This window comes from Typopeltis vanoorti, chromosome 12 (genome assembly GCF_054136105.1).
Source record: "Typopeltis vanoorti isolate ZY-2024b chromosome 12, IOZ_Tvanoo_1.0, whole genome shotgun sequence".
Taxonomy (NCBI): domain Eukaryota; kingdom Metazoa; phylum Arthropoda; class Arachnida; order Uropygi; family Thelyphonidae; genus Typopeltis; species Typopeltis vanoorti.
The window spans coordinates 43,611,398-43,639,022 of record NC_143560.1 but is presented as its reverse complement, the minus strand read 5'-3'; the positions used below and the strand labels follow the sequence as shown (position 1 = coordinate 43,639,022).

The following is a 27,625-nucleotide window of genomic DNA, read 5'->3' as shown; positions in this document are numbered from 1 at the left end:
TAAAAGATTAGAAGATGAAATAGAATATAAAAGAATAAGAGCCATAGTTAAAAGAGAAGTCAGAAAAAGACATAGAGAATCATGGAATAAATTTGTTTCTAATTTAGGACATGATTTATATAAAATATGACCCAATGTATATAAGATTTTGAAACACTTAAATGCAGATACCAAAGAAAACATAAAATTAAACACCGAATTGAAATCAGAAGAATTTCTAAATTACTACACAGAATTGTGGACAGACAAATATTTTAAAAAAGACAACTGGCAAACAATTAATGAAAATGAAAAGGAAATAACTAAAGAAGAATTAGAAATCAGCCTGAAAGAAAAAAAAACGGAAAATCACCTGGACAAGATAAGCTAGGTTCAGAACTATATAAATACGCAGGAACAGATTCAAAGAAAGACTCTTATTATTTTTAAATAAAATTTATTCAACTGGTATCCCCCCAATAGAATGGAAAAAGCAATTGTGATTCCTATCTTTAAAAAAGGTAATAGAGATGATCTTAAAAACTATAGAGGTATCAGTATACTAAATTCCTGTTACAAAATAAATAGCAGAATCTTAAATAGCAAATTAATGAAATATTCCAAAAACTTTATTTTAGAAGTACGGAATGGATTTAGAAAAGGATGATCATGTATAGACCCGGCCTTTTGCCTAAAATTAATAATAGAGAAAAGAAGAGAATACAATTTAGAAACACATATTGCATTTATTGACTTTGAAAAAGCATTTGACAAAGTTAAAAGAAACATATTATTTAACACATTAAAAGAAAGACAAATACTAAATAATATCCTAAAAGCTATCAAAAGTATATATGAAAATAATCAAATACAAATAAGATTAAATCACAAGCTATCATATACGAGAGAGATAAATCAAGGGGTCCGACAGGGATGTCCCCTCTCTGCAACTCTTTTAATATCTATTTAAATGAAATAATAATAAAATCGAATAAAAATTTACATCAAGGAATTAAACTTTCTCCTGCAGTAAACTTAAACACTCTCCTCTTTGCCGACGGCCAAATAATAATTACAAAATCTGGAAGATAACTTACAGAAAGCTATTTTAGATCTAAATGAGATATCCAAAGATTAAACTATGATAATATCAACATAAAAATCAAAAACTATGGCCTTTAAAGGACAAGATCCAGCAAGAACTAAAATAGTAATAGATAACAAGATCTTAGAACAGGTGAATTCATTTAACTACCTGGGATGTATGATCACATATGAAAATGAAAAAGATATAAACATAAAAATTGCAAAATATTAAAAAATAACAGGTGTAATTATTTAACTCTTGTGTAGAGGCTTAAGTGCTGTGAGGACATTATGTTGGAGGTTTAATGGATTTTTTACAACACTCAAAAAGAATTAAAATAGAATTTAATACTTCCTATATTTCGTCCTAGTCACTAGGACATCTACGGGGGATTACAAAGACAATTAATGTAACATGCACACAAAAACTTACAATACTAAGCCCAACCACGTGGGTGACAATAAAGTCCTATCTAGGTGGAGTGCCCTCTAAGGGCAGTAGTAGGTGGCCTGGAATGTAAGGTGGGACCTCTGGTGATGACTGTTTCCCAAAACTTCGGAAGCTTAACGTAACCGTATTTGTTAAGATTTGGTTGGTTTCTGAGAGCTGCTGCTGCTTCTAAGAAAAGTCTCTCTTTCTTGAATTTGCTGTGGTGGAGCATGGTGGTTTTCTTCCATGATACTCTGTGGGTGGTGTCCAAAACATGGTCAGCCAAGCCTGAATGGCCATAGTTGTGTTTAACGATGTACGACTTGTGTTCCTCCAGGCGGATGGATGCTGATCTGCCTGTCTGTCCAAAGTACGCAAGCTTACAGGAACAGGGTACTTTGTAAACTCCAGGCAGAGAGAGAGGAGGGAGCTGATCTTTCGTAGAACGGATAAGGATAGCCAGTTTGCGGTAGGGCTTACATGCTGTGTGTAGGTTATACTTTTTTTTTTAGTATCTTGGCTATTTTTTCCGAAGTGCCACGGATGTAGGGTATGGTGATGGCATTTTTAAATTCTTGTTGATGAGAGGGACGGGGACTGGGGGAGGAATTGATTATTTTTTTGATGCTGTGTTCGCTGTAGCCATTGGAGAGGAAAGTTCTGTGTATGTGGTTACCAAAAGAGCCCACAATCTTTCCCTTACCAAGAGAGCCCACAATCTTTGTTCCAGTGGAACCGCCCTCACTACTGAGCTTAACCACATACACAGAACTTTCCAATGGCTACAGCGAACACAGCATCAAAAAAATAATCAATTCCTCCCCCAGTCCCCGTCCCTCTCATCAACAAGAATTTAAAAATGCCATCACCATACCCTACATCCGTGGCACTTCGGAAAAAATAGCCAAGATACTAAAAAAAAAAGTATAACCTACACACAGCATATAAGCCCTACCGCAAACTGGCTACCCTTATCCGTTCTACGAAAGATCAGCTCCCTCCTCTCTCTCTGCCTGGAGTTTACAAAGTACCCTGTTCCTGTAAGCTTGCGTACTTTGGACAGACAGGCAGATCAGCATCCATCCGCCTGGAGGAACACAAGTCGTACATCGTTAAACACAACTATGGCCATTCAGGCTTCACTGACCATGTTTTGGACACCACCCACAGAGTATCATGGAAGAAAACCACCATGCTCCACCACAGCAAATTCAAGAAAGAGAGACTTTTCTTAGAAGCAGCCAGCAGCTCTCAGAAACCAACCAAATCTTAACAAATACGGTTACGTTAAGCTTCCGAAGTTTTGGGAAACAGTCATCACCAGAGGTCCCACCTTACATTCCAGGCCACCTACTACTGCCCTTAGAGGGCACTCCACCTAGATAGAACTTTATTGTCACCCACGTGGTTGGGCTTAGTATTGTAAGTTTTTGTGTGCATGTTACATTAATTGTCTTTGTAATCCCCGTAGATGTCCTAGTGACTAGGACGAAATATAGGAAGTATTAAATTCTATTTTAATTCTTTTTGAGTGTTGTAAAAAATCTATTAAACCTCCAACATAATAATTATTTAACTCTATATTTAAACCAAACCTACTTCAAAAACAAACCAGACTAAAAGTATACAATACATTAGCCCTACCAGTCTTAATGTATGGAAGTGAAATCTGGACAATAAAACAAAAAGACAAACAAAGATTAACAACAGCAGAAATGAAGTTTATGAGAAAAACTGAACTTAAATTAGATTAAATTGAATTAAATTAATTAAATAAAATTAAAATTAAATTACAGTTACATTATTTTTACACAGTTTTGTATGACAATTTCCCATACTTTAGGGATGGCAAGAACATCATTGTGGTTTAGATTTGGTGTCTGTGAAGTAGGGCTTCAGCACTTTCCTTATAAAAGCGTTCATATTTATATGAAGATCTGTGTAGGAGTTTTGTCTTTTCCCAGTGGATCTTGTGGTTTGGATTTTCAACTCTGTGTTGAGCTAGGCCTGATTTTTGAGGTTTGATGAGGCGTATATGGTCTTGATGTTCTGAAATGCGTTTAAAAACTGACCTGCCTGTCTGTCTATAATAAGAGAGTTTACAGGAGCATGGAACCTTGTATACACCAGGTAGTAGCATAGGTGAAAGTTTGTCTTTGGGCAAAGGTAGCAGGTTGTGGATCTGGTTGATGGGTTTGTAGGTGGCTGTAAGATTGTATTTCTTCAAAATTTTCGAGAGCCATTCGGAGATGCCTTTGATATAAGGTAAGGGAATTCTATGGGCTTGTTCTTGTCTAGATTGATGTGTAGAGAAGTTGCTGATGATTTTTTGAGTTGTTTTGGGATTATATCCATTTAGAGTGGCTGTGTTTTTGATTATTTCCAATTCTTGTTTTAGAGAATCCTCGGAGGAGCAAAATCTGTGTGCTCTGGTTACCAATGATTTAATGATGCCAGATTTTTGAGAGGAATGGTGAGCAGAAGTATGGTGAATGTAGCGACCTGAAAACGTTGGCTTGTGATAGACAGAGGTGGAGATGGAACAGTCTTCTTTTTTTTGGATGTGTAAATCCAGAAAGGGGGTGTGATGTGGGGATATATTTTTTTTCTAATGTAAATTTGATGCGTGGATGAAGAAAGTTGATTCTTTCTAAAAATTGAAGTAGCTCTTGTTAAAAAAACGTTTGATTTTCTTGACCAAAAAGCTCTGGAAATACTTTTATTGGGATTATATTGATCAAGTGCATATAATAAACAACTAAGTTATACCAACTAGTTTCACCAACTAAGTCTGTTGGCATCTTCAGGGTACACAACTGATGTACGGCACTAAAAAGTAAAAAACTGTTACAAACTATAATCAACCGATTCCAATTATATTAAACAAAGAACAGAGCGCGTACAATACATTCATGGAGTGTGGATGATATGATATCACTTGTTGTTATTTAGGAATGTTCTATAGTTGGCACTATAATTCAGTTCTGGCGAGTTGAATGATCTGATAAGGGTCTTCCAGATCACGGGCAAGATTAGTCCTTGGTTCCTGTTAAGGTTTTGTATACAGTGGGCAACTGTTGTGGCCTCCTTAAAAATTCGGGAGCGGAATTGTACAATTGATGTAATGTAATGATGTATTGTACAATTGACTTAGTTTAAAATAAACATGTTTTGTTAGTGTAAATCTCTTGCCTGATCTATCAGCCAATGCACTGTTTCCAAATAATTATTGAACCTGCGAGCCTATTAAAGTAAGAATTGCCACAACTAGCTTTTAAAGAAATGAGCATATTAATATTCAGATTTTACATATATTCAAACCTAATTTCTCATGCTGTATACATAATTTAGAATGACGCTGTCATAAAACAAATAAATTTTTCTAAATTACTCAGGGTGTGAGTTGGTAACTTGTTGTAGTGGACAGACAAAATCCAAGGGTCTTTCACTAACAGAGCAAACATAGGTAAGAATAGAAGGGATTAATTGCAGGCCTAAGATAAGCAGATTATATTTAAGTTGAATAAAGTGAAGATTTGAGGTTAGGCATAAAGTGAGCACGTATATGAGAATTGAATAGAATTTAAGGGAAAGTTTAGTAGACAAGAAATAGAGCTATATTATACTAGGTAGAACAGTAAATATACAAAACAACAACTGACAACACATTTTTACACTATCAACACCAAACAAAAGGGATATTTTTTTCACTACTAAACAAAATAAATAAATAATTCTAATCAGCTTCACTTACAAGATCCCTGTGTTCAGTGGTGTACTATTACATTCTGTAGCCCACAGCAGTACAAAATAAGCTTGGTTGAACAGACTTGTCAATGGAATGATATCTGTTTTTACCTTTTCTGCTTTCTCTGTGGACAAGCCACACTAAAAAAGAGAATTCACCAGTTATTATACAAAATATGTCCAATCATCATAATTAAAACATTAGAAAATACAAAATCACTTAAAAGACTGTTTTTATCCTATATAGTCTTCCAGGTGGCCAAGGTTTTGTTCCTGCCTTTCCCACCCTTTTTTATGCATTTGACCTTAAAAAAGGACTTACAATTTTATATAGTTAGTTAGTTTCTCCATTCTACGAGTCATCCATTCATATAATTTGTTCATGCATATGTGTAATGAAAAGTGACGTGAAATTTTCCCTTTTTGCTATAATACCAAGCTAGTTTCAACTTTGACACCATGGTTCCTTTTCTCCTCCTGCATTTGCTTGACTCTTTACCTGCAGCTATCACCAGCAAATAATTACCTACCATAGCAACTGGACAGTTTCCTACTACCAATGAAGCAGCAAAACAAAGATTCATTTAAAAACAGAAAGAACAAAATATTTTAAAAATGATTCTGAATAAACATTTACTAGTACATGATTCTTTATATAATAATTTTATAAAATAATGCTTATTTTGTCACTATCATAAATAAAACTTCAGGAAAAAAAAAAAAAAGCACGTCATCTATTTTACTTTAAAAAAAAATTGTCTGATCCAAAAAAAAAAAAAAACAGATATTTTTGAAATCAACACAAATGCAATCAGTTCATGAAAGTTTTATTGGAAGCCTGTAATAAACCTTAAATTATAATAGTGGAAAACGGAATTGTGAACAGGATCCAAAAAATGTATATTTTTTAAATTTGTATTTGTATTCAAACATATTCAACAAATTTATATTCACTTCAAAAACCTTAATAAAAAAATACTCCTAACCTAAAGAATTTGGACATTACGATCACCCTTGACATTACTGCATTATTGTACCATTAAGAAACCCTACACCCAATATTCCCTCTTTTTTTTTGCTGGCACATGTGCATATTAAAAACATTTTGTGAGCAAATTTCGTCTCAGACTCAATCAGACTCAGACTCAAGATAATTCGTCCAACCACTCAAATTTAAACAAATTTGCATTTATTTTCCACTTTAATTTCAACACTGACATTATAAGGGTTTAATACTCTAAAAACGGTCCAGAAAGTAGACATTCCTAAACAAATTATGCCTCTTTCAACTTGCTGACATCAGTTTCAGTTCATCCATATGGCACAGGCTAACAGCAACTAATTAGAGTACATTAAAGTGGAATGAGTTAGAGTAATAATGGAGCAGAGATACTAGAGAATTCACTAAATAAAATAAGCGACAAGTATGATTTATCATATAATTCATTTCTATAGTACATTCAAAAATTATTGCTGTAAATTAGAAATTCTGAAAGCAAAAATTTTGTGTAATGTAATGCACAAGCTTAGAGCAGTAGTTCTCAACTGCCATGCCATGAAAATTTTTATTAAAAATAATCAGAACCATTATTTTTCAGAAGTAATGTGCTACAGTAGAAATATGTTATCCTTTATTGATAAATTCTTATCATAACCCTAGTAGCTCCATCGAGTACGTCACAGGGATCACACACACACCATCCAAGAATTCGACAATGGATTCTGGACTCACTGGCAGCGAGCATACTTTGGTTGCTTGTCCCACTTCTTCTTTAATGCATGCACAGATCGTTCCCATTCACTTAGCACCACGATCCTTTCCTCGATCTGTCGAGGCGTTCATCACATGATGTCTTGTTTGTTACAGCAGTGATTTGCACACTAGTGTTTGCTACTGACTTAAACTTTCAGTATATAAGTTGTTGGTAAGTGCATAATGTTAAACACTATGTTATTCAATATTGCAATATCAAAATCCTTGATGAAATAGCATTTCTAACATGTTGATCGCCAGGTGCATCATATATGTTGCACAGACACTTTGTGTCAATCTTTGAAACAAATGGAGTGCTGTGTTTACTGACCTGTGGCAATAAATTTTTGCCCTTGGTCGCTGACACTATCTGTTGGAAAGTACAATAACCTTACTTTGCCATCATGTTTAGTGGTAATGTGTGCAGCGCTAAAAGACTGTTCTTAAATTTTAATTAATTGATTGGTTAGAAAACAATGGAAATTATTTGAATAATGCCAATACCTATAAATAATTAATTTATTTTAAATATTATTTATATTTTCAGAAAAGAAACAGTAGATATGAATATTCAAAAATTCATCATAGCACAGACAGAAAGATCTTGAAAGGTGTGACAACTTAGATACCACAAGGTGTGCTGAGGAAATTATCCATTTTACGAAACATAAAAGTATTAAAAACGAGGATACTATGACAGCTCTATTCCAATCATTGGGAATTCAACCTTCTGACCAGCCCCTCTGAATTAAAGTGTAGCCAATGCAAAACTTTTATATCTCCATACTTAAGCATTTCAACTCCAGCTGCCTTGCCATCAAAAACATTTCAAGTTTTTGATGGCCTTTTTAATCTCAAGTATTGATATGTACTGCTTTTTGAATTCCTCTTGAAAACTTTCTAGTATGGCTCTGTCACTGCTTGGGTCATTTAAGTCTTTCAAAATAATTACTCCAGACATCTAGAATATCGTTATCTTCAGGTTTCATATTACCTTTATCATCTTTGATTCCTTTTGCAACACTCTTTCCTCCGTAAATTAAGGAGCCCGGTACTGTACTACGTACTAGGATCATCTGCATTGGCTAACGCTAGTGTCGCCGATACTTCATAGTTTACTATAATCGGCAAGAAACTCTCTGATTCCGATCTTTGAGTTTCTTATTCGGTTTTAAAACTATGCGGGATTTAATATCCCCTTAATTTAAGTAATGTTTTCATTGCCGAAATGAAGCTTATTAGCTCTTTATACTTAAGTAACTTAATGGTTGCACCTGTTTGGAAAACTCGTTCGCAGAGTACATAAGTTCTTTTCGCTATACACTTTGGTATTAGGCCTAGCTACTCACTGATGAAGCCTCAAAAAAGGCTGAAACCGGTCTGGGTAGTGACCTCCCTCCATAATGTAATAACAGCATACATTTCCTAGGAAATGTGTTTTTACATTATGGAAAATACCTAAGAATAGCGATCTGAACTTCCTCCACTTCTGCCACGAGTTGCCCGGTACTGTACTACGTACTAGGATCACTTGCATTGGCTAACGCTAGTGTCGTCGATACTTTATAGTTTACTATAATCGGCAAGAAACTCTCTGATTCCGATCTTTGAGTTTCTTATTCGGTTTTAAAACTATGCAGGATTTAATATCCCCTTCCTTAATTTAAGTAATGTTTTCATTGCCGAAATGAAGCTTATTAGCTCTTTATATTTAAGTAACTCTTTCCTCCATTTCTAAGCGTCTTCAATAGCCTCCAGAAATTTTGCCACCTTTGTGATATTTATTTTCAACCTTCTTACCAAAGTCTTCCCATGACTTTTTGTTTAGCTACTTTTACACACAGCTTAGCTCTCTTCTATTTTTCTCTGTATTCTTTTAGGGCATCTGCTAACTTATTTGCTAGGAACTTTTTGGTATGCTTCCTTCTTTTCCAGCACTGCTTCTTTAACTTCTTGTGTCCACCATGGTGTTCTTATTTTTCTATCTTTGCAGTTCATCACATACCTCCCTAGCTGAATCAATGCCTTCTTCAGAGTTGCAAGTGAAAATAACATCCTTTTATCTTCCTGTTTGGTACTGAATACTATCACTTCTCCTTCCTTTCCTTGCCACTGAGACTACAAGGTTTGGTTCTTGTTTTCAATTTGTTTCATATTTTCTTCAATAATGTTTGTATAGTCGAGTCTACAATTTACTCATGAAAGCTGCTCTTCAATTATTTTTAAAACTTACTTATACTGTTCTTTTCAACATGATATCCATTTTTATCCTGCTTAGTACTAAGTAATGGTCACTTCCAATTTCAAATCCTCTGTACACTTTTGTATCCTGAACGAGCATGAAGATATCACTATCAACAATGACGTAATCAATGAGGTTTTTCTTATTTCTTGTGTTTTCTCTCCATGTGAACCTGTGTACATCTTTATGTTAAAACATAGTGTTAGTAATGACTAGTCTGTGTCCCAAGCAGAAGTCCCAGTGAATACTTACCATTATTATTAGATTTGCCCTTTTCTCCAAATTTTCCCAAAATGTTTCTATGTGCATGGTAGGATTCATTTTCTACTCTGCTTTTCAAGTCTCCAACAAGGATCACTTTTTCCGTTTCCTTTATATGAACTACCTGTTCTAATGAATTTCTCCACTTCTTCCTTAGAAGAACCATTTGTGGGATCATAAACACAAATAAATGTCATTGTCCCCAATTTGAAGTTTGCCCACACAACTCAACTTGAAACTGCCTTCCAATCAAGAAGTTTATCTTCCTGTTTAGTATTGAATACCTCTCCTTCTTTTCCTTGATCTTTATTGCCTGAAAATAATATCCTATACTTCTTATTTAGTAAGATCTCACCTGCTTTTTGACTTCTTTGTCTCAGTAATTATGTCCGTGTGGTACTTTTCCAATTCTTCTGCAAGTTAGATTTCCTTTCCATTAATACTCCTTATATTGATGGTTCCTATCTTCAGTTCTTCTTATGTTGGGTTTAATTTGAGTTGCAGATTGTTCCAGTAGCTGACTTTTTACTGTTCACCCTGGTTCCCTAACGAATACAGCAGGATCCTTGTTTAACTGGGTAATGCCACTGCCAGCATGAAATTTCATCATGTTGTACCATCATTGGTCCTTTTTTAACTGGGCAATGCCCCAGCCAGTGCAATTTTTTCATGTTGTACCATCATATGCATTTGTGGTTTAAACCAACAGAGAATACAATTTGGTTGGCTAAGTCCCAGCCTATCCTCATTCGTTCAGTACCCATAGATTCCTACTAACAGGGCAGGGCATGCCATGTTATGGTGAAGATTGGATATTAGGTCAGAAGTCCCAGTCAGTTCTCTGCATTCCTGAAAGGCAATGTGGAGGTCTCCTCCCAGTTATTTGGCTTTGATCCTTTAGAGACCCCTGCAAAGAAAATAAATCCTAATATTATAGTTATCCATTGCTTCTTATATAGAGCATTTATGGCCAAAACACTACCTGAAAACTAAGCCTAGTTTTAAGTCAGGTAATTAACGTATGTAAAATAAAGACCTTTGAAAACTAGGCTATTTAATGCAATTTACACATCGATGGAAGCAGAACAAAATTTTTGTTGATTCACACAGGTTTGGTGGCTCTCGAGGAGAAAAGTGTTATGTCAAGTTTTGAAACTTAAAGAATAATTACTTATATTTTTTGATATCGAAAATCACAGTTCGTTTTCTTCTTACTTAAGAGACAAAATATGGAGTGCCAAGTTATCTTACTTGGTAGATATATTACTTGAATTAATACATCTCTGCAAAGACAAAATGAAAACATATTCACATCAACTGATAAATTACTGGCATTTGAAAACACATATCATTCTGGATTAATAAAACTAATGAAAACAATCTGGAATGTTTCCATCAATTGTCAAAGATTGTACAAAATCCATAATAAAAGAAGTGAAAGAACATTTGCAATCTTTACTCAAAAATATAAAAAGATATTTCCCAAATGTACAAATGGAAAAATCTGATTAGATAAGAAATCCATTTTCAGTTTCTAATACTTCTCCTTTTGACTTTTCTCTCTAAGAAGAATTGATATCATTAACAGCTGACAGAACATTAAGGTTAAAATTGTTGGATGTGTCCCTTAAGTGATTTTGGATATCAATTGAAGAATATAAAATATTCACAAAGAAAACTATAAATGTATTGTTACAATTTTCACCTTCATATATGTTCAAGTTAAGATTCTCAACCTTTACTAACATAAAAAGTAAGAAACACTCAAAATCGAAGATTTTGGAGAATGACATGTGAGTAACATTATCTAATTTCAGATCAAATCTACAAGAGATAACAAAGAACAAATAAACACAAATATCACATTAAACTTTATTTAGAAACTCATCATCATCAAATTCCTGCCATGTACCCTCAAGGGGTGTACAGGATATGATAGTACTACATGGAAAAAATTATATCGTTACTAACTTCCTAACTACAATTTTCCTCCAAATCAGTCTGTTACTTGTCAAGACTCCAACATCATTATCAGATCTTATATTTCTATCATCTAAGACACTCTGTACCATATCAATCCACCTATATCTTGGTCTTCCTCTGCGTTGTTTTCCTACCAACCTGGCAGAGAACACTTGTTTTGCTAATCTTTCCTCTCCCATTCTGTTCAAGTGACTATACCACCTGAGATTAGCTCTGCTAACGCATTCCTGCATGTCAAGTTCTTTCCTAATATCCTCGTTTTTAATATGATATTGCCAATGATGCCATCTGTTCAAGCCTATAATCTTTCTCACGACTCTCATATCTGCCGTCTCTAGTCTTTGGCCAAGTGTTTTACTTCTGACCCAGCTCTCAGATCCATAAGTTAAAACTGGTTTGAACACTGTCTTGTATACAGCTAATTTAGTGTTAAGATTAATTTCTCTCTTTTCCATATGAATTTATTCAATTGACTTCCTACCATACCAGCTTTGTTGATTCTGTTGTCTATTTCCATATTTAATTTAAAATCTTCACTAAAAAAGTGTTCCTAAGTAGCTGAAATGTTTTACTTGTTCCACAGTTTACCCATTCACAATACAGTTGACATTTTCAACAATTCTACCTATTTTCATTGTCTGTCTTTTTATTGCTGACCTTCATACCATACCTATTACAACTGCTATTCAATTTAGTCAGAGAATCTTGCAGACTTGTAGTGGATTTATTTAGAAGTATAACATCTTCTGCATAAAGCAAAGAGCTGACATTAACATCTCAAATTTTGATATCATGTTTAATACCACATTCCTTCATAATGTGATCCATATAGATAATGAATAACAGAGGGGATAATGTACATCCTTGTCTCACACCAGATTTAACATTAAACCATCTTCCTGTACTTCCTTCAATTCTAACTGCTGACTAACAACTCAAATAAAGACTAAGTATTGCTTGATATAATGCCCCACTGACACCATATAACTGCAGCGTATTGAATAGCTTCTCTCTTGGCACCTTGTCATATGCCTTTTCCAAATCGACAAAACTTAAATACAGATCTTTGTTATATTCCCATGCTTTCTCGACTATTTGTCGTAAAGTGAAGATTTGATCCTGACAGCCTCTATTTGGCCTGAATCCAGCTTGTTCTTCACCAAGCTTTTCTTCCACAATTCTTCTCAACCGTTTCTCAAGTATACTTGCATAGATCTTGCCAGGAACACTCAGTAGGGAAATACCTCTGTAATTCTCACATTCAGTTTTATTTCCCTTTTTATATATAGGTACTATGAGAGCTCTACTCCAATCATCGGGAATTCGTCCCTCTGTCCAGGCTTTCTGAACTATGCAGTGCAGCCACTGTAAGACTCTTATACCACCATACTTCAGCATTTCTGGTCGAATATCATCTACTCCTGCTACCTTGCCACATTTCAAGCCTTTGATGGATTTTTCTACTTCAAGTATGGATATGTATTCCTGACTGCATGCCTGGTCAGTGTTTTTTACCACTGTGCTGTCATCACTGCTTGTTTCATTTAGCAGCTTTTCAAAGTAATTACTCCATACTTCAAGGATATCTTTTTCTCCCGTTTTCATGTCACCTTTATCATCCCTAATTCCTTTTACAACATTCTTTCCACCATTCCTAAGCTTCTTCAACAACCTTCAGAATATTTTTCCACCTTCTTGATATTTATTTTCTATATTCTTGCCAAAGTCCTCCCATGACTTTTGTTTAGCTAGTTTTACACACTTTTAGCTTTCTTACATTTGTCTCTGTATTCTCTAAGAGCACAAGCTGACTTATTTGACAGGAACTTTTGATGTGCTTTCTTCTTTTCCTTCACTGCCTCTTTAACTTCCTGTGTCCGCTAGGGAGTTCTAATTTTTTTATCCTTGCAGACAACCTCACCACATGCCTCTCTGGCAGAATCAATAAATGTTTTCTTCAGAGTTTGCCATTGAATCTCCAAGATTTGATTCCTGTTCTCAAACTCTTTCATTTTTTCTTCAATAATTTTTGTGTATTTTAGTCTATAGTTCACATCTGAGAGTTGCTCAACTTTTATTCACTTTAAAACTTTCTTACATGTTATTCTTTTCAATATGAAATTCAATTTTATCCTGCTCAAGACTAAATAGTGATCACTTCCAATTTCAAATCCTCTGTACACTCTGGTGTCCTGCACCAGGGTGAAAACATCAATATCAACAATAACATAGTCAATAAGACTTTTCTTATTCCTAGCCTCTTATCTCCATGTGAATTTGTGCACATTTTTATGTTGGAACATGGTGTTAGTAATAACCAGTCCATGTCCTGAGCAGAAATCCAACAGATATTTGCCATTATTATTAACTTTGCTCTTTTCTCCAAATTTTCCCAAAATATTTTTGTATGTCTCACAATCATTTCCTACTCTGCTATTTAGATCCCCAACAAGGACCAACTTTTCCTTTTTTATTGTGTCAGTTGCTTTTTCTAAAGCCTCAAAAAATTCCTCCACTTCTACCTTAGTAGAACCTACTGTGGAACCATATTCACAAATAAGTCTCATTGTCCAGTTCCCCATTCTTATATTTGCCCACATTACTCTACTTAAGACGACTGCCATTCATTCAGATTAGCCTCGTATTTTGTGTTGAATAGTGGCTACTCCTTCTTTTCCTTGACTGTCATTGCCTGAATATAACATTTTGTATTTATTGCTCAGAAAGATCTCACCAGTTTTGGTCTTTTTTGTTTCAGTCACCCCTATTATGTCGATCTGGTACTTATCTAATTCCTCAGCTAGTTCCATTTCTTTGCCATTCAGGTTTCTTATGTTGATAGTACCGATCTTTAACACGTTCATTGCCAATCACGCAATATCGCGTGATGCGATTACTCACCTTGCGGCCGATCACGTGTTATCACGTGGACGTCGCTATCAAGTAAAAAAAATTTGGCCTCCACACGAAATTCCAATTTTCAGCTTGGCAATGAGCGTGTTAACTCTAGTGATGTTGAGTTGGGGTTTGTTTTCAGATTTGTTCCAGTAGCTGACTTTTCGCTGTTCGCCCTGGTTCTCTGGCGAAAACAACGGGGGCCTTGTTTAACTGGGTGACGCCCCAGCTGGCATGAAATTTTGTCATGCATTTTTGTACCATCATTTTTTATTTTGGTTTAACCAATAAGAATACAATTTGGTCGGCTAAATCTCAAATTGCCAGCCCATCCTCGTTCATTCAGTATCCAAGTAGATACCCAACAGGGTGCACCATGAGAAGGTGAGGATTGGACATTAGGTCAGAAGCCCTGGTCGGTTCTCCGCATTCCTTTAAAGGCTATGTGGAGGTCTCCTCTCAGTTATACAGCTTTGACTTTTAAGCGCCCATGAGAAGTAACATTAGAAAAAAAAAAAAAAAGAATATCAAGCTGTTATAAGTAATGTAAAATTATATGTACACACTGAGATAGGTATAGCCTTAACATTTGAAATGAAAAAAGAATATCAAGCTGTTAAAAGTAATGTAAAATTATATGTACACACTGAGATAGGTAAATTCACAATTTTTCAAAAGTATAGCCTTGAAACTTCATATTATGATAAAAATCAGTAGCTTTCCTGGAAATTAGAACAGCTCAGAGGACTTGTCTCCTACCACCACAAAACTGATCATTTGTTATCAATGCTTTCATTATATTCAATGATGCTGATCAATGCAAATGAAGGCTAAACACCAATATCACGAAGATTCATCAATTAAAATTAAGTGCCGCTTTTGATACCATGTGAAACTGTTCAGAATTTGCTTTTAGTAAACATGTTTTATACAGTATGTATTGAGGTATATGGAATGAAAGAAGAGGATGAGAAGTTGGTTCAATAGTCTGGAGATGAATAATATATGGATGTAGTCCAGCAGTTGGCAATGTTTGTATACATGATTAGAGTAAGTAGAGGAATAGTGGTGGCCAGTTCAGTCGAGCAGCATCTATAGAAAACACATATAGAAAAGACATAATCCAAAGTGTCTATGGAAAAGTGATTAGAGGGAGCCAGTGAGAGAAGGGTGAACACTATTACGTGAATAGCTCTATTCTGGATACAATCTAGAATTCTGAGGTGTTGCCCGAGAAGAGAAAGCAATATTCTAAGATTAGGCAAGTCTGGGATTTATAAAGCGCTAGGAGTTGAGCAGAAGAGAAGTAATGTTGGATCCTACTTCGTCTCAATCTATACTTTGGATCCGACATTTAGTTATTATGATGTTCTTAACCTAAATAGAAGGTTGCTAGTTGATTTCTAATTCAAATATAGAGAAAATTTATATTTAAAGACTGCGCCACTCTATATCTGAATTAGTTCAAGAACTGAAGAAAAACCAACTCACAACTATCTCTCCTTTTAGGTGTTAATATTATATATACTGGCCGAGTATATTTAACTTATTTATCTCTCCCGCTTTGGTTCGAATATTTTATGAATGGTGCAGTAAAAGAGATTCAGGCAAAATACAATATTAATTAACAAAAATAAACATTTAATTTTAAAATCACAAATTTTACACTTAAGATCAAATCACTAATTAAGTTATTATAAACACTTCAGCCTTTCTGATAATACTGTCATACAAACTCAGACAATGGTAAATCTGTTATCTCTAGTACAGTCTTCTCACAGTTCCTTTTAACTATTTAATAAAGTTCCTTAATGATCATTCAAATCAATATCTCATAGTTCTTTAAGTTTCAAATACAATAAAAATTGCAGTAACACCTCTTCACAAACAAACACTTTTAAATTTACACCTTAGCTAATCTTCGCAATAGTTACTGTTAACATAAGGAAATTCTAGGATGAAACTCACACACTTCTCTGTATAGGAATATTAATGGTTGGAATAATCTTACCGATAATCTTCTATCTTCATCTACTTATACACATTTTATAACTGTAAACACTTTAAACAGTAAACGGCACTCGTTAAATAAATTCTTCTAAGCAATAACTGAATTAATCAATAAATAATAATATTTGGTTAACCGATCAAGTGTTGATCAATATTTTAATTAATTAACTGGACCAACTAGTTTCGCCACACTTATCTGTTGGCTTCTTCAGGGCACTAACATATAGGTTTAAACACTCTCACAATTATGCGTAACTGCAAAACTGACAAGAATAAAAACTGACTAGAATAATTACAAATGAAATAGTATCGAACGTGAGTGAAACACGTATCGCGTGTACAAGATCAGCTAGCTGTTGCTGAGGAACCTTCTGTAGTTTGTATTAAAGTTCATTTCTTCCGTTTTTAAGGCTCTGATTAGGGTTTTCCATATCTCTGGCAGTATTAGGCCTTGATTTCTGTTAAGGTTCACAGTAGAACGGGCGACTGTGGCTGCTTCTTTGAACATTCTTGAATGGTAATCTTCCTCTAAGTAGGGGGAGCAGCTTTTGTCCCACTCGATGACATGGTTAGTTGTGGAGAAATGAGACGATAGCCCAGAAATGTCCTGTCTGTTGTTTTTGACATAGCCAATGTGCTCCTTTTGCCTGATTTCGAGGCTTCTCGAAGTCTGTCCGATGTAATTAGAGCCACATGAGCATGGAATATTATAGACTCCAGCATATTTGTAGAAATTTAACCACCTCTATACCACCCACAATGAGTCTAAACCTTCTCTACCAGACAACCAAGTTATTCTTAATTTTTCAAACCACATCTTAAAGAAACCTGAAATCGACATTCTCAAAAAGGGTTTCAACTATGCAATAGCTCCACAACAGATTCCCAAGATAGATTTCATCTGTAGTCTAGAAAAAGGAATCTCATTATTACCGCCTCACACAGCAAATGATCTAAGATTAAAAAGTTGCATAATACTTTCCGCGCCCTATTCCACAAAACAAAACTTCTCATCACTGGATAAAAGAACTATTCGTGATTTAAAAAACAACAAAGACATCATAGTACTTAAAGCAGATAAAGGAAACAGTACTGTGATACTGAACTCAAAGGACTATGAAGACAAAGTTAACCATCTACTTTCTGACTTGTCTGTTTACCGTCTTTTAACAAAAGATCCAACATTAAAAAATCACAATGATACCAACGAATTACTACGCAATTTATCTAACTGGCCAACAGACTTGATTAAAAAACTAAAATCGATGCATCCTTTAACTCCGAGACTCTATGGAGTTCCAAAAGTGCACAAAGAGGGTATTCCTTTACGCCCAATCATTGATTCAATCAACTCGCCCACCTACTTATTGTCAAAACATCTCTCGAAACTCCTACAGCAATACATCCACAACTCAGAGAGTTACATCAAAAACTCTGGACATTTCGTAGAAAAGCTAAAAAACATCAAGATCTAAGCTGGCTAGAAGATAATGATCTTCTAGCCAGCTTAGATGTCACCTCTCTCTTTACAAACGTTCCCGTAGTAGAGGTCATTGACATCTTAAGTACCTTATTCCCACAAGATATAACCGTATTGTTTGCTCACTGCCTAAACTCCAATTATTTTTCTTGGAAAAATAAAATCTATCAACAGTTAACAGGCTTGGCAATGGGAAGCCCACTCTCACCTTCATGTTTATGGAAGACTTAGAAAACAAAATCCTATCACAAATTTTTCCTAGACCTAAAATTTGATTTAGATACGTGGACGATATCTTCATCATATGGAACAACAACAAAGATGACATATATGATTTTCTCAAAAAGATCAACGCTTTCCATCATTCTATTAAATTCACTCTGGAACTTGAAAGAGAAAAACAACTTCCGTTTTTAGACATCTTAATCAAAAAACAAACTGATGGCAGTTTAAATCTATCGGTCTACAGAAAACCGACCAATACAGGTCGCTACCTACATTTTAACTCCTCTCACCACATATCACATAAACTCAGCATTATACACATGTTAAAGAAAAGAGCTATTTGCATCTCAACGGACAACAAGACCCTTCAAGATGAGTTAAAATTTATTTCCAACAATCTGTACTTGAACGGCTATCCAAGAAGACTAGTCAATAAAATCCTTTTCTCTGAACCACCACAAAGAGAACAAGAAGAGATTCAATATATAAAAACGATAGCAATTCCGTATGTAAGTGGCATTTCCAACAAGCTCGCCAATCTCCTCAAACAACACAAAATAAGAGTAGCATTTCAACCTATAGATACTATTCATAAACTACTAAGATCTCCAAAAGACAACCATCCTTTCTACAAATATGCTGGAGTCTATAATATTCCATGCTCATGTGGCTCTAATTACATCGGACAGACTTCGAGAAGCCTCGAAATCAGGCAAAAGGAGCACATTGGCTATGTCAAAAACAACAGACAGGACATTTCTGGGCTATCGTCTCATTTCTCCACAACTAACCATGTCATCGAGTGGGACAAAAGCTGCTCCCCCTACTTAGAGGAAGATTACCATTCAAGAATGTTCAAAGAAGCAGCCACAGTCGCCCGTTCTACTGTGAACCTTAACAGAAATCAAGGCCTAATACTGCCAGAGATATGGAAAACCCTAATCAGAGCCTTAAAAACGGAAGAAATGAACTTTAATACAAACTACAGAAGGTTCCTCAGCAACAGCTAGCTGATCTTGTACACGCGATACGTGTTTCACTCACGTTCGATACTATTTCATTTGTAATTATTCTAGTCAGTTTTTATTCTTGTCAGTTTTGCAGTTACGCATAATTGTGAGAGTGTTTAAACCTATATGTTAGTGCCCTGAAGAAGCCAACAGATAAGTGTGGCGAAACTAGTTGGTCCAGTTAATTAATTAAAATATTGATCAACACTTGATCGGTTAACCAAATATTATTATTTACTATTTATGATCAAGAAAACAACCTTCATGATGAACTGAATTAATCATCGGTCACAATACACATAAACAAACGTTCGTTCTTGCATGAAATACTACTGATCACTCATGAAATAAGGCAACACACAATAATTCTTAACTTGAGGGTTTATATGCACAGTTGTTCATTCCTCCTGCATTCATTTAATTCTTTAGGCACTACAATTCTAAACACAGCTAACGGTAAACATCAACTTTATAGCCTCTACTACTCTAGTAACTCCATGCTTTATTTCAAGATTCTGTGTGTCCTTGACAGGTCGGCCCTGAAATTAAATCTCAACTCAAGTATTGCTAGTCTATTTAGTAGTCACTCAGCTGTCTTCCGTAGCTATAATTGTTATTCTACAATTTATTAGCTAACCGCCTCTCGACTAGTAGACTTTATTAGCTGCTTGAGTGACTTGCCGAATCGCTATTATCGCACTGTGATTCCCGAATGCCCCGATTCCAACCTAATGCCAATCCTCTCCTTTCTCTCTCTCTTAATATTTTCATCGTTCTTCCCTTTTTATATCCATCCTTCCCGCTTAAATTTTTCTCGTGATTTCTTTCTACAATAAACCTTCTCCTCACATGGTGTTCCAAAACGTGCTCGCTCACTTACATGCATCTCCATGACAACAAAACAAAATATAATAAAATTGAGCTATTGCATAACGTTAAACTTCTACAAATAGGAATAAATAGAGAATATTTATATTTCAATTAATGCGCAGTTAAATTATCAAATACAAGTTCTTATAATATTAACATAGTAATAATTAAAATAGCTTAATAATATTTAATACAGTCTTATCACTATTAATACATATATCTTTGATTAAATAATTAGATATTAGACAAAATTAAAGTAGTTATATGAATATTAAATTGTAAAATAAGTTGTTTACATTAAATAATATTTACAAGTCTAGCCTTTGTGATGGAAGATCAAGTTGGATTCTGAAGCGAATAATAATTACTCTAATATCTACATAATCAGAATCCAACAGTAACATATGAAATGAAAAAGAATATCAAGCTATTTGGAGGCTAAGGATGAGATGTGTTTATGTCAGTACATGCCAGATGTGAAAGTCAGTCCAAGAAGAACTAATCTTAATTGGTGAACAGAGTGTTATCAAAAGTGAGGGAGAATGAGGTATGGTTTTCTTCAAAAAACAAGCAGGATCGATGTTAAAAGTTCAATGTTTAAGGCACTGGCCATAGAAGGTCTTGAAACCTGTGTCATCTGAGTACTATGAGGTTTTGTGAATGCCAAAGAGAAATAAATGTACATCAGGAAAACTATGAATAACACTGGAAGTTAGAGAGGGAAGATTACTGAATAGGAGAAAGCACAGATCCTTAAGGTAATTTGGCACACCAATTAAAAAAAAAAAAAAAAAAAGAGAGAGAGAGAGAGAGAGAGAGAGAGAGAGAAAAAAAAACAGGTAAGAGGAAACATATTTAGAAACTTTTTTTTTTTAAAATTTCATTTATTGTACATTATAAGTGTTTTTTGTGTTCATTTTGTCAGTTTTTGAATTTCTTATATAATGTAATTAAAGGCGTTTTAGTATGGCTTTCTGTGTAAGTTGTTTACGACTTGAATTTAGCAACAATAATTAATAATATTCCCTGCTGTTCCACCAACATTTTGGTCATTAATAAGTGTGCCATGAGTCCAAAAGGTTGAGAATTGCTTATTAAGCTACATCCCCCCCCCAAAAAAAAATATTCTGAATTATTAGAGTTCACCAAACACTCAGGTTATTTTTCAATGAAAGGAAAATATATAAACAGAGTACTGGGTTCTCAATACCCTGGCCAATTTCTATGTAGAGTTTCTAGAAAACCAAGCACTTAACACTGTTACATACAACCCAACAGTCTCGCTGTTATGCAGATGATAGTCTTATGGTCTAGACACAGATTTTTAGTTCATTTAAACAGCCAACATCCAAAAATACATTTCCTTACAGAAAGAGAAACAAATGACTGTCTTCATTTCGCAAACACAGTAGCTAACTAAATAGTTCATTATCCTTTTCTGCTTATAGGAAACCTACACACTGGAAAATACTTGTATAAGCAGTCACATCACTGTCTAACAACATTGCATTCTCAAAACACAGTCAGAGCTATTTGTTCTAAAGACACAGAACTTTTTTAACTTTGAGATACTTTTTAGCTAATGGTTACCCCTCCCCCATAAAATAGGCAAAACAATGCAAGCTCTTCCCTCCATTCCTCTCAAATCTAATACTTAATATGACAACAAAACCACTCCCATACTCTATAACTGGAATATATCTGAAGGGATAGATAAAGTTCTTCACAAATATGATATTTATGCCACTTTCAAAACATACTTCCATTAGAAAATCTCATCCATTCTCTGAAAGATCATCTTTACCCATCTTGCACCTCCTACAAAGTGCATAAGGTTAACTTGCAACTTAGCCTACTTTGGAGAGAAAGTTGATCTGTTAAGATCTACTTTGAAGAAATACTAATGTTATTCTTATATTCTTCAATCTTAAGAAGTACAGTGGTATTTATATGTATAGCAAGTCGGGACTGGAAGACCATGCTCTCAACACTACTTACAACTGTGCTGCTTAGAAGTCGCTACAGAGCTAAGAGACTATTTCTAGAATCACCATCAGCTATAAAGCATTGCCTGAACCTCTGGCCAAAAATCCAATGATTTAGGAAACAGTCATTCTAAGATCAAATTTAGCTTGATTTCTCTGAACTGTGTTTTTCTTTATGTCCTTAAAGAGCACCTCGATTGAGGTGCCCTTTAGGGACATTAGTTCCTTTTCAGTTAAAATTTGAACTGTTTCTGCAACAAGTTAATTGAGTCCTGTGTGTGTGTGTGTGTGTGTGTGTGTGTGTGTGTGTGTGTGTGTGTGTGTGTGTGTGTGTGTGTGTGTGTTATCACAACTGTATAATTTAAAGATGCTGGTTCGAAATCCAGCAAAGTAACTCAATGAAGCATTTATTCTGTTCTCTTTAAAACAGATGATGTTTTAAAGAATATGTAAATAAAAGTGCTTCCACAACCTTACCTTTTTCAAGAAGTGTGCTATGTTAAAACACAACTGTAAATTACTCTTTGATTTAAAAGATAGAAAAAAAAAGAGAAAAATGCAACAAAAAATTAACTTACTTTAAAGTTATTTCCTTCGAATGTATTAAGAGAGCAACTTCCTTTAAATTTAAATATGTGATCTGAATCTTTTTTTTTTTTTCATATCAGAAAATATTGTCTCTATGTCTTCTCACAAATGATTTCTGCCAACACATCGCTCTCTCTCTCTCTCTCTCTCTCTCTGAAAATTACTTCAATTATCTCCCTTGGTTTAACCACTTTTATGGAGACTTGTATATTCTTAGCTATCAATCCCTTTCACAGTTGACATATTAAATCACCAGTGCAACCTCTCAACTGAAAGTGCCATGTGCAACATGATTGCAGTCGTATCCTTTTTCACTTTGGTACTTTCAGTTTTCAGTTTCAATTTTTTGTGTTTCTTGCGATATATCTTGTTAAATCACAACAAACAAACAAAAAAAAAAAACCGCTTGTAGCATAAAAATAAATAATTAATAAGCCGAGTGCAGAATTCTGTTTAATATTTATTTTACAGCTTAACATCTTGGTACTTTACTCTCAAGAGTAAGCACATGCTTTTGCTAATAGATGTATGAAACTTTTGCTAATAGATGTATGTTTTTATTCATTTGAAACAACAGTTTCAAATGAATAAAAACATATCTCAGAAACCTATGGCAAAGTGGATTTCATGATGATTGTTTTAATGTATTCAAAACGAAAAACATAGTAATGCAGATGTCTAGAAAGAGGTATCATATTAAGCAAACAGCCACTATATAGCATTTTTTCTAGTATCTAGAAAACATGACTTCTGCATTGATATATTACATGAAATATAATACAGTCATACCTCAGTTAACGTTACCTCTGGTAACGAAGCCTCGATATAACAAAGTCTGCAATTTCAAACCCCATTTTATGTAAAAATATTAAAATTTTAAGGTCAATGCCCAGCAATCATCCAAATGGCGAACAACAGTGACTTGCCACATACTCCCAAGCTGTGGGTGTGTCTGTTTTAACAGTTCTGCATGTCATCTCCATAATTTAGTCATTGCTTGCACTTCATAGGATGTTTCAGTGTGGTGCATTGCAATAAATGTATGTTCTCTGATAGCATTATTGAAGATTTTAACAAATTTAGTTTAATCCTTTATTCAAGTGTGAGCAAACAAAGTTTGCGCATGAAAGTATCTTCAGGACTGGGGTAAGGTGGTACAACACCAGGACAACTCGTTGCAAAGGTGGAGCAAGATACCAACACTCCTGTCTCAGTATCTCCTATAATGCAAAGCACATCTCCTTGCGGATATGTCTAATGTTATGCATTAAGGGAAGGGCCACTACCCAGACTAGTTTCGACCTTTCAATAAATGTCAACGAAGAGGATGTAAGAAATTTATTAAATGCAGAAGATGATGGTTTTTCAGTGGAAGATTTAGAAAAACTTGTTAGCAACAAAGCCAAAGAAAATGAAGACAAAATTAAAGAAGTTCCTACCAAAAAAGCGTTAGCAACCAAAGATTTAAAAAAGTGCTTGAATGACATAAAAACATTAAAAATTTTTCAGTGAAATGATCCTGATTTAGGAAGAAGTGTTATTGTTAAGCAATCAGTGTTAAATGCAATAAATCTGTATAGGCAATTGTTAAATGAAAGAGAAAAAAAGCATAAACAATAAACTTTAATTCGTATTTTAAAATGTCGTGATTTTATCTTTGTTGGGTATGTAATATTGACTTTTTATTTAATAAAGCTTTTCTTTTTCCAAAAAAAAAAAAAGTCTTTCATTTTCTTTACACACAAACGTATTCCTATTATGGATATAATATTTTTACCTCTGAGAACAAAGTTTCGCTTAACAAACTAATTTCGTGGAATGCATCCTCTTCGTTAATCGAGGTATGATTGTATATGTATATGGAAAATATTACTTCTCCAGTAACTCCATGCTCTAGCTCCCATTTTGAGACTTCAATAATGGTCAAAACCAAGTCTGGGTGGTGACAGTTTCCATAATCGTCTATATAAAAATAGTCTATTAATCATGATGCTACTCTGCAATGCAAACTTTTGCTTATACTCACTTGGGAAAAGGGTAAAAACAAAAATGTAATTTGAATATGTAAATTCCTGTGTCTTAGTGGTTCTGTACAAAGTTTCTGTACATATGTTTTTAGATAAATAATGAGTTTAATAAAATAAACAAATATAACTCTACAAATTATGTAAGTCTTCAGACTTACATGTACATCATCAGGGAGACTAGCAAATGTTATACACAAAAAAAAGACCAGAAACAATAATCACACATAGAACTTAACAATTGGTACATACAAACAAGTAAAAAAGAAACATTAAATTAATTATTGTATACAAATTGGAACAATGCTAGTTGTTGCTGCTATGTTCTGCAGAATGGTGCATGTTGTATTTAAGTCCATGGTAGTCAGATTTTTGATGAAAGCAGACCAAACTTTGTGTAGGATTAAGCCTTGATTTTTTTACATTGTGTGGGAATCCTTAGCATTTCAGAGGCTTCCTTTAATTTTCTTGTAAAATGATTATGATCAATGTAAGGCATATTTGGTTACTGCCAAACTACTTGATAGCCAGTGTTAGTTTTATGGAATGCTAAACCAGATTTATGTTGTCTTCTTTTTTAAACTTCTTTTACATGTTCAGACATGCAGATCTCCCTCAACCTTCCTATCTGGCCTATAGCAAATGCTACAAGAGCAATGAACTTCATAAATGCCTGGTTTTTTTCATGGGATGATGTTGAGGTTTTGATCCATGGTAGTCAGATTTTTGATGAAAGCAGACCAAACTTTGTGTAGGATTAAGCCTTGATTTTTTTACATTGTGTGGGGATCATACATTCTTGATGTAAGGTAGCATAATTGCATGCTTAAAATCTTGTTTAAGTAAAGAAACTCTCAGAGGTATATTAAGAATTTTGCTGATCATCTTTGGCTCATAACCACTAAGGGCAAAAGTATGCCTTGAGAAGTGCAGTTCTTCATTCCTGTTAATTGATGAACTGGAAATATTGTATGCTCTATCTCATAATGTTTTAATCATGTCTATCTTTTGAAATGGATAAATATAATAAAGAAAATTAAAGAATGAATATTACAAAGAATATAATTTTTTGTCAAATAAAATTTAAATTATGATAATAAAGAAAAGTAATATGAACTGCAGAGTTCGAAAATATTTAAATACAAAACTATAAATTTCTGAAGAAATCAATTTTAATGCAGTTCTACAAAACATTTGGGAGATTAGAAAAATTAATATACGTACAGATTCACCAATCTGAAGAAGAAGGAACTCCAGTAATAATAAGTCACGACAAAAGGCAAAACGGTGGCGAACTATCTGAGAAAGTGACTCACAAAGAATGCTTACTCCTGTTGGACTATTAAATAATTTATTATAAAATATACCAGTAGAAACTGAAATATCTGGAAAAAAAATAATATAAAATAAATACATGTATACATATATATATTTAAACCTATTTTATACATTGTTAAAAATACATAACTGCGTACCTTAATAACAAGTAAATATCAGACAATGTTAAATGAAGAATGGTAATAATCACTCCCTAAACAAAAATAGCAAGCATTTATTTCCAATCCCTAATAACTGTATACCATTATAAATAAATACCAAAAGATCAGATTAATAATTTTTAAATGAAGAATAGCAGTAACCCTCTCAACAAAGTTGAGTAAAAGAATGATGAGATGCATTTGTATAAATGCATACCCTTGTATAAAATATCAACCTGACATTTTGCCTTTTAACATGTTATATTTAAAGAACGTATCACCCCCCTAAGGGTACATATCAGGAATTTGATGTTGATGCTAATCATCATCATCATGATTTATTTATTGACAAAGACTTCATATTCAACAAATTTTTGTCCGAAAAAAAATCTGAATATGAATGGAGTGTTATTATTATTATCTGAGGCCTTCAGGGAGTTAAGAACTCATCAAGGGAGACTATAAATCACCCAAAAACCATCTGTCACATCTTCCCTTGAATTTATTCACACCAGATGCACTCACTATCACTAAAGGCAAACTATTCCACTCATTTTCAAAGCTATTCAGAGAAAAAAACCTAGGGCTTACCCCTTTCTTGACTGCGAACAAATTTAACTTCTATGGATTACCCGTGTTTTCTCCTCACCTTCCATATAACAAAAAAATTCAATAAGACGGCATCCTATAACATCCATTCAAACATTTACAGGACCTCTATCATATCACCCCTCTTTTTCCTATTAATCAGAGTCTGCAATCCACATGCTCGTAATCTATTCTCATAACCTAAATCCCATAATCTGGATATAATTTGTAATTCCTCTTTGCACCCTTTCCACAGCTTCTTTACCCCTAGTGCTGGATTAAACCCTGTGGAAGCCCCTAGGCAGTTGAAATTTTGCCCCCCACTGCAAATTATCTCCTAATACATTTTTCATTTTACCAACCAACAATTTTAAAAAACTAATTTTATTACACAAAACAAACATTAACAATTATTAATGTTATTAAACAATAATAATTATTTTTAATAATAATTATTATTAAATAATATTACACAATATTATTAAACAAAAAGTAAGGAATTTTTAATTTTAATAAATAAACAAAAGTTCATTTTTGGAGGTTTCTCGTGTGCACATTCTAGTGGAATAAAATTAATGTAAAGTTTTTGTTTCTTTGAGTTGATTAATTTTTTCTATCTTTTGGAAACAATTAAAGAAAGCTTGATTGTAATTTTCTTTCAAGATCAAATCAATATTATTTTGATCCATTGTCGCAGGACCCATAGGCTGGTGCCTACTCTGCCTATTTGGTAATCCGGCACTTCTTGGAACCCAGGAGACTAAGCGTGGTCTTATCAAGGCCTTATAAAGAGGCAAAATGAATTCCTTATCCTTACATGTTAAGGTTCACTTTAAATCGCAATTATTCTCTGAGATGCATTTGCAACTTTTGCTATGTGACTTTGCTTTGAATTTCAAATTTTCATCAACCATTATGCCAAGATCATTAGCATAACCTTGCTAATATAATATGCCACTGGAAATCTCATCATGCTAAAGTTCATAACTTT

The 27,625-nt window shown here is 34.1% G+C and overlaps 1 protein-coding gene across 1 annotated transcript in view; it reads right to left on the bottom strand.

The window, feature by feature from the left end:
* Positions 1 to 27,625, bottom strand: part of Nup160 (nuclear pore complex protein Nup160) — a 361,484-nt gene that overhangs the window by 159,618 nt on the left and 174,241 nt on the right. The window contains exons 17-18 of the mRNA XM_090401602.1: positions 25,793 to 25,953; positions 5,250 to 5,383 (exon numbers count right to left, since the gene is read on the bottom strand). Of these exons, the coding sequence (XP_090257728.1) occupies positions 5,250 to 5,383; positions 25,793 to 25,953 (295 nt within the window). The remainder of the gene's footprint in view (positions 1 to 5,249; positions 5,384 to 25,792; positions 25,954 to 27,625) is intronic.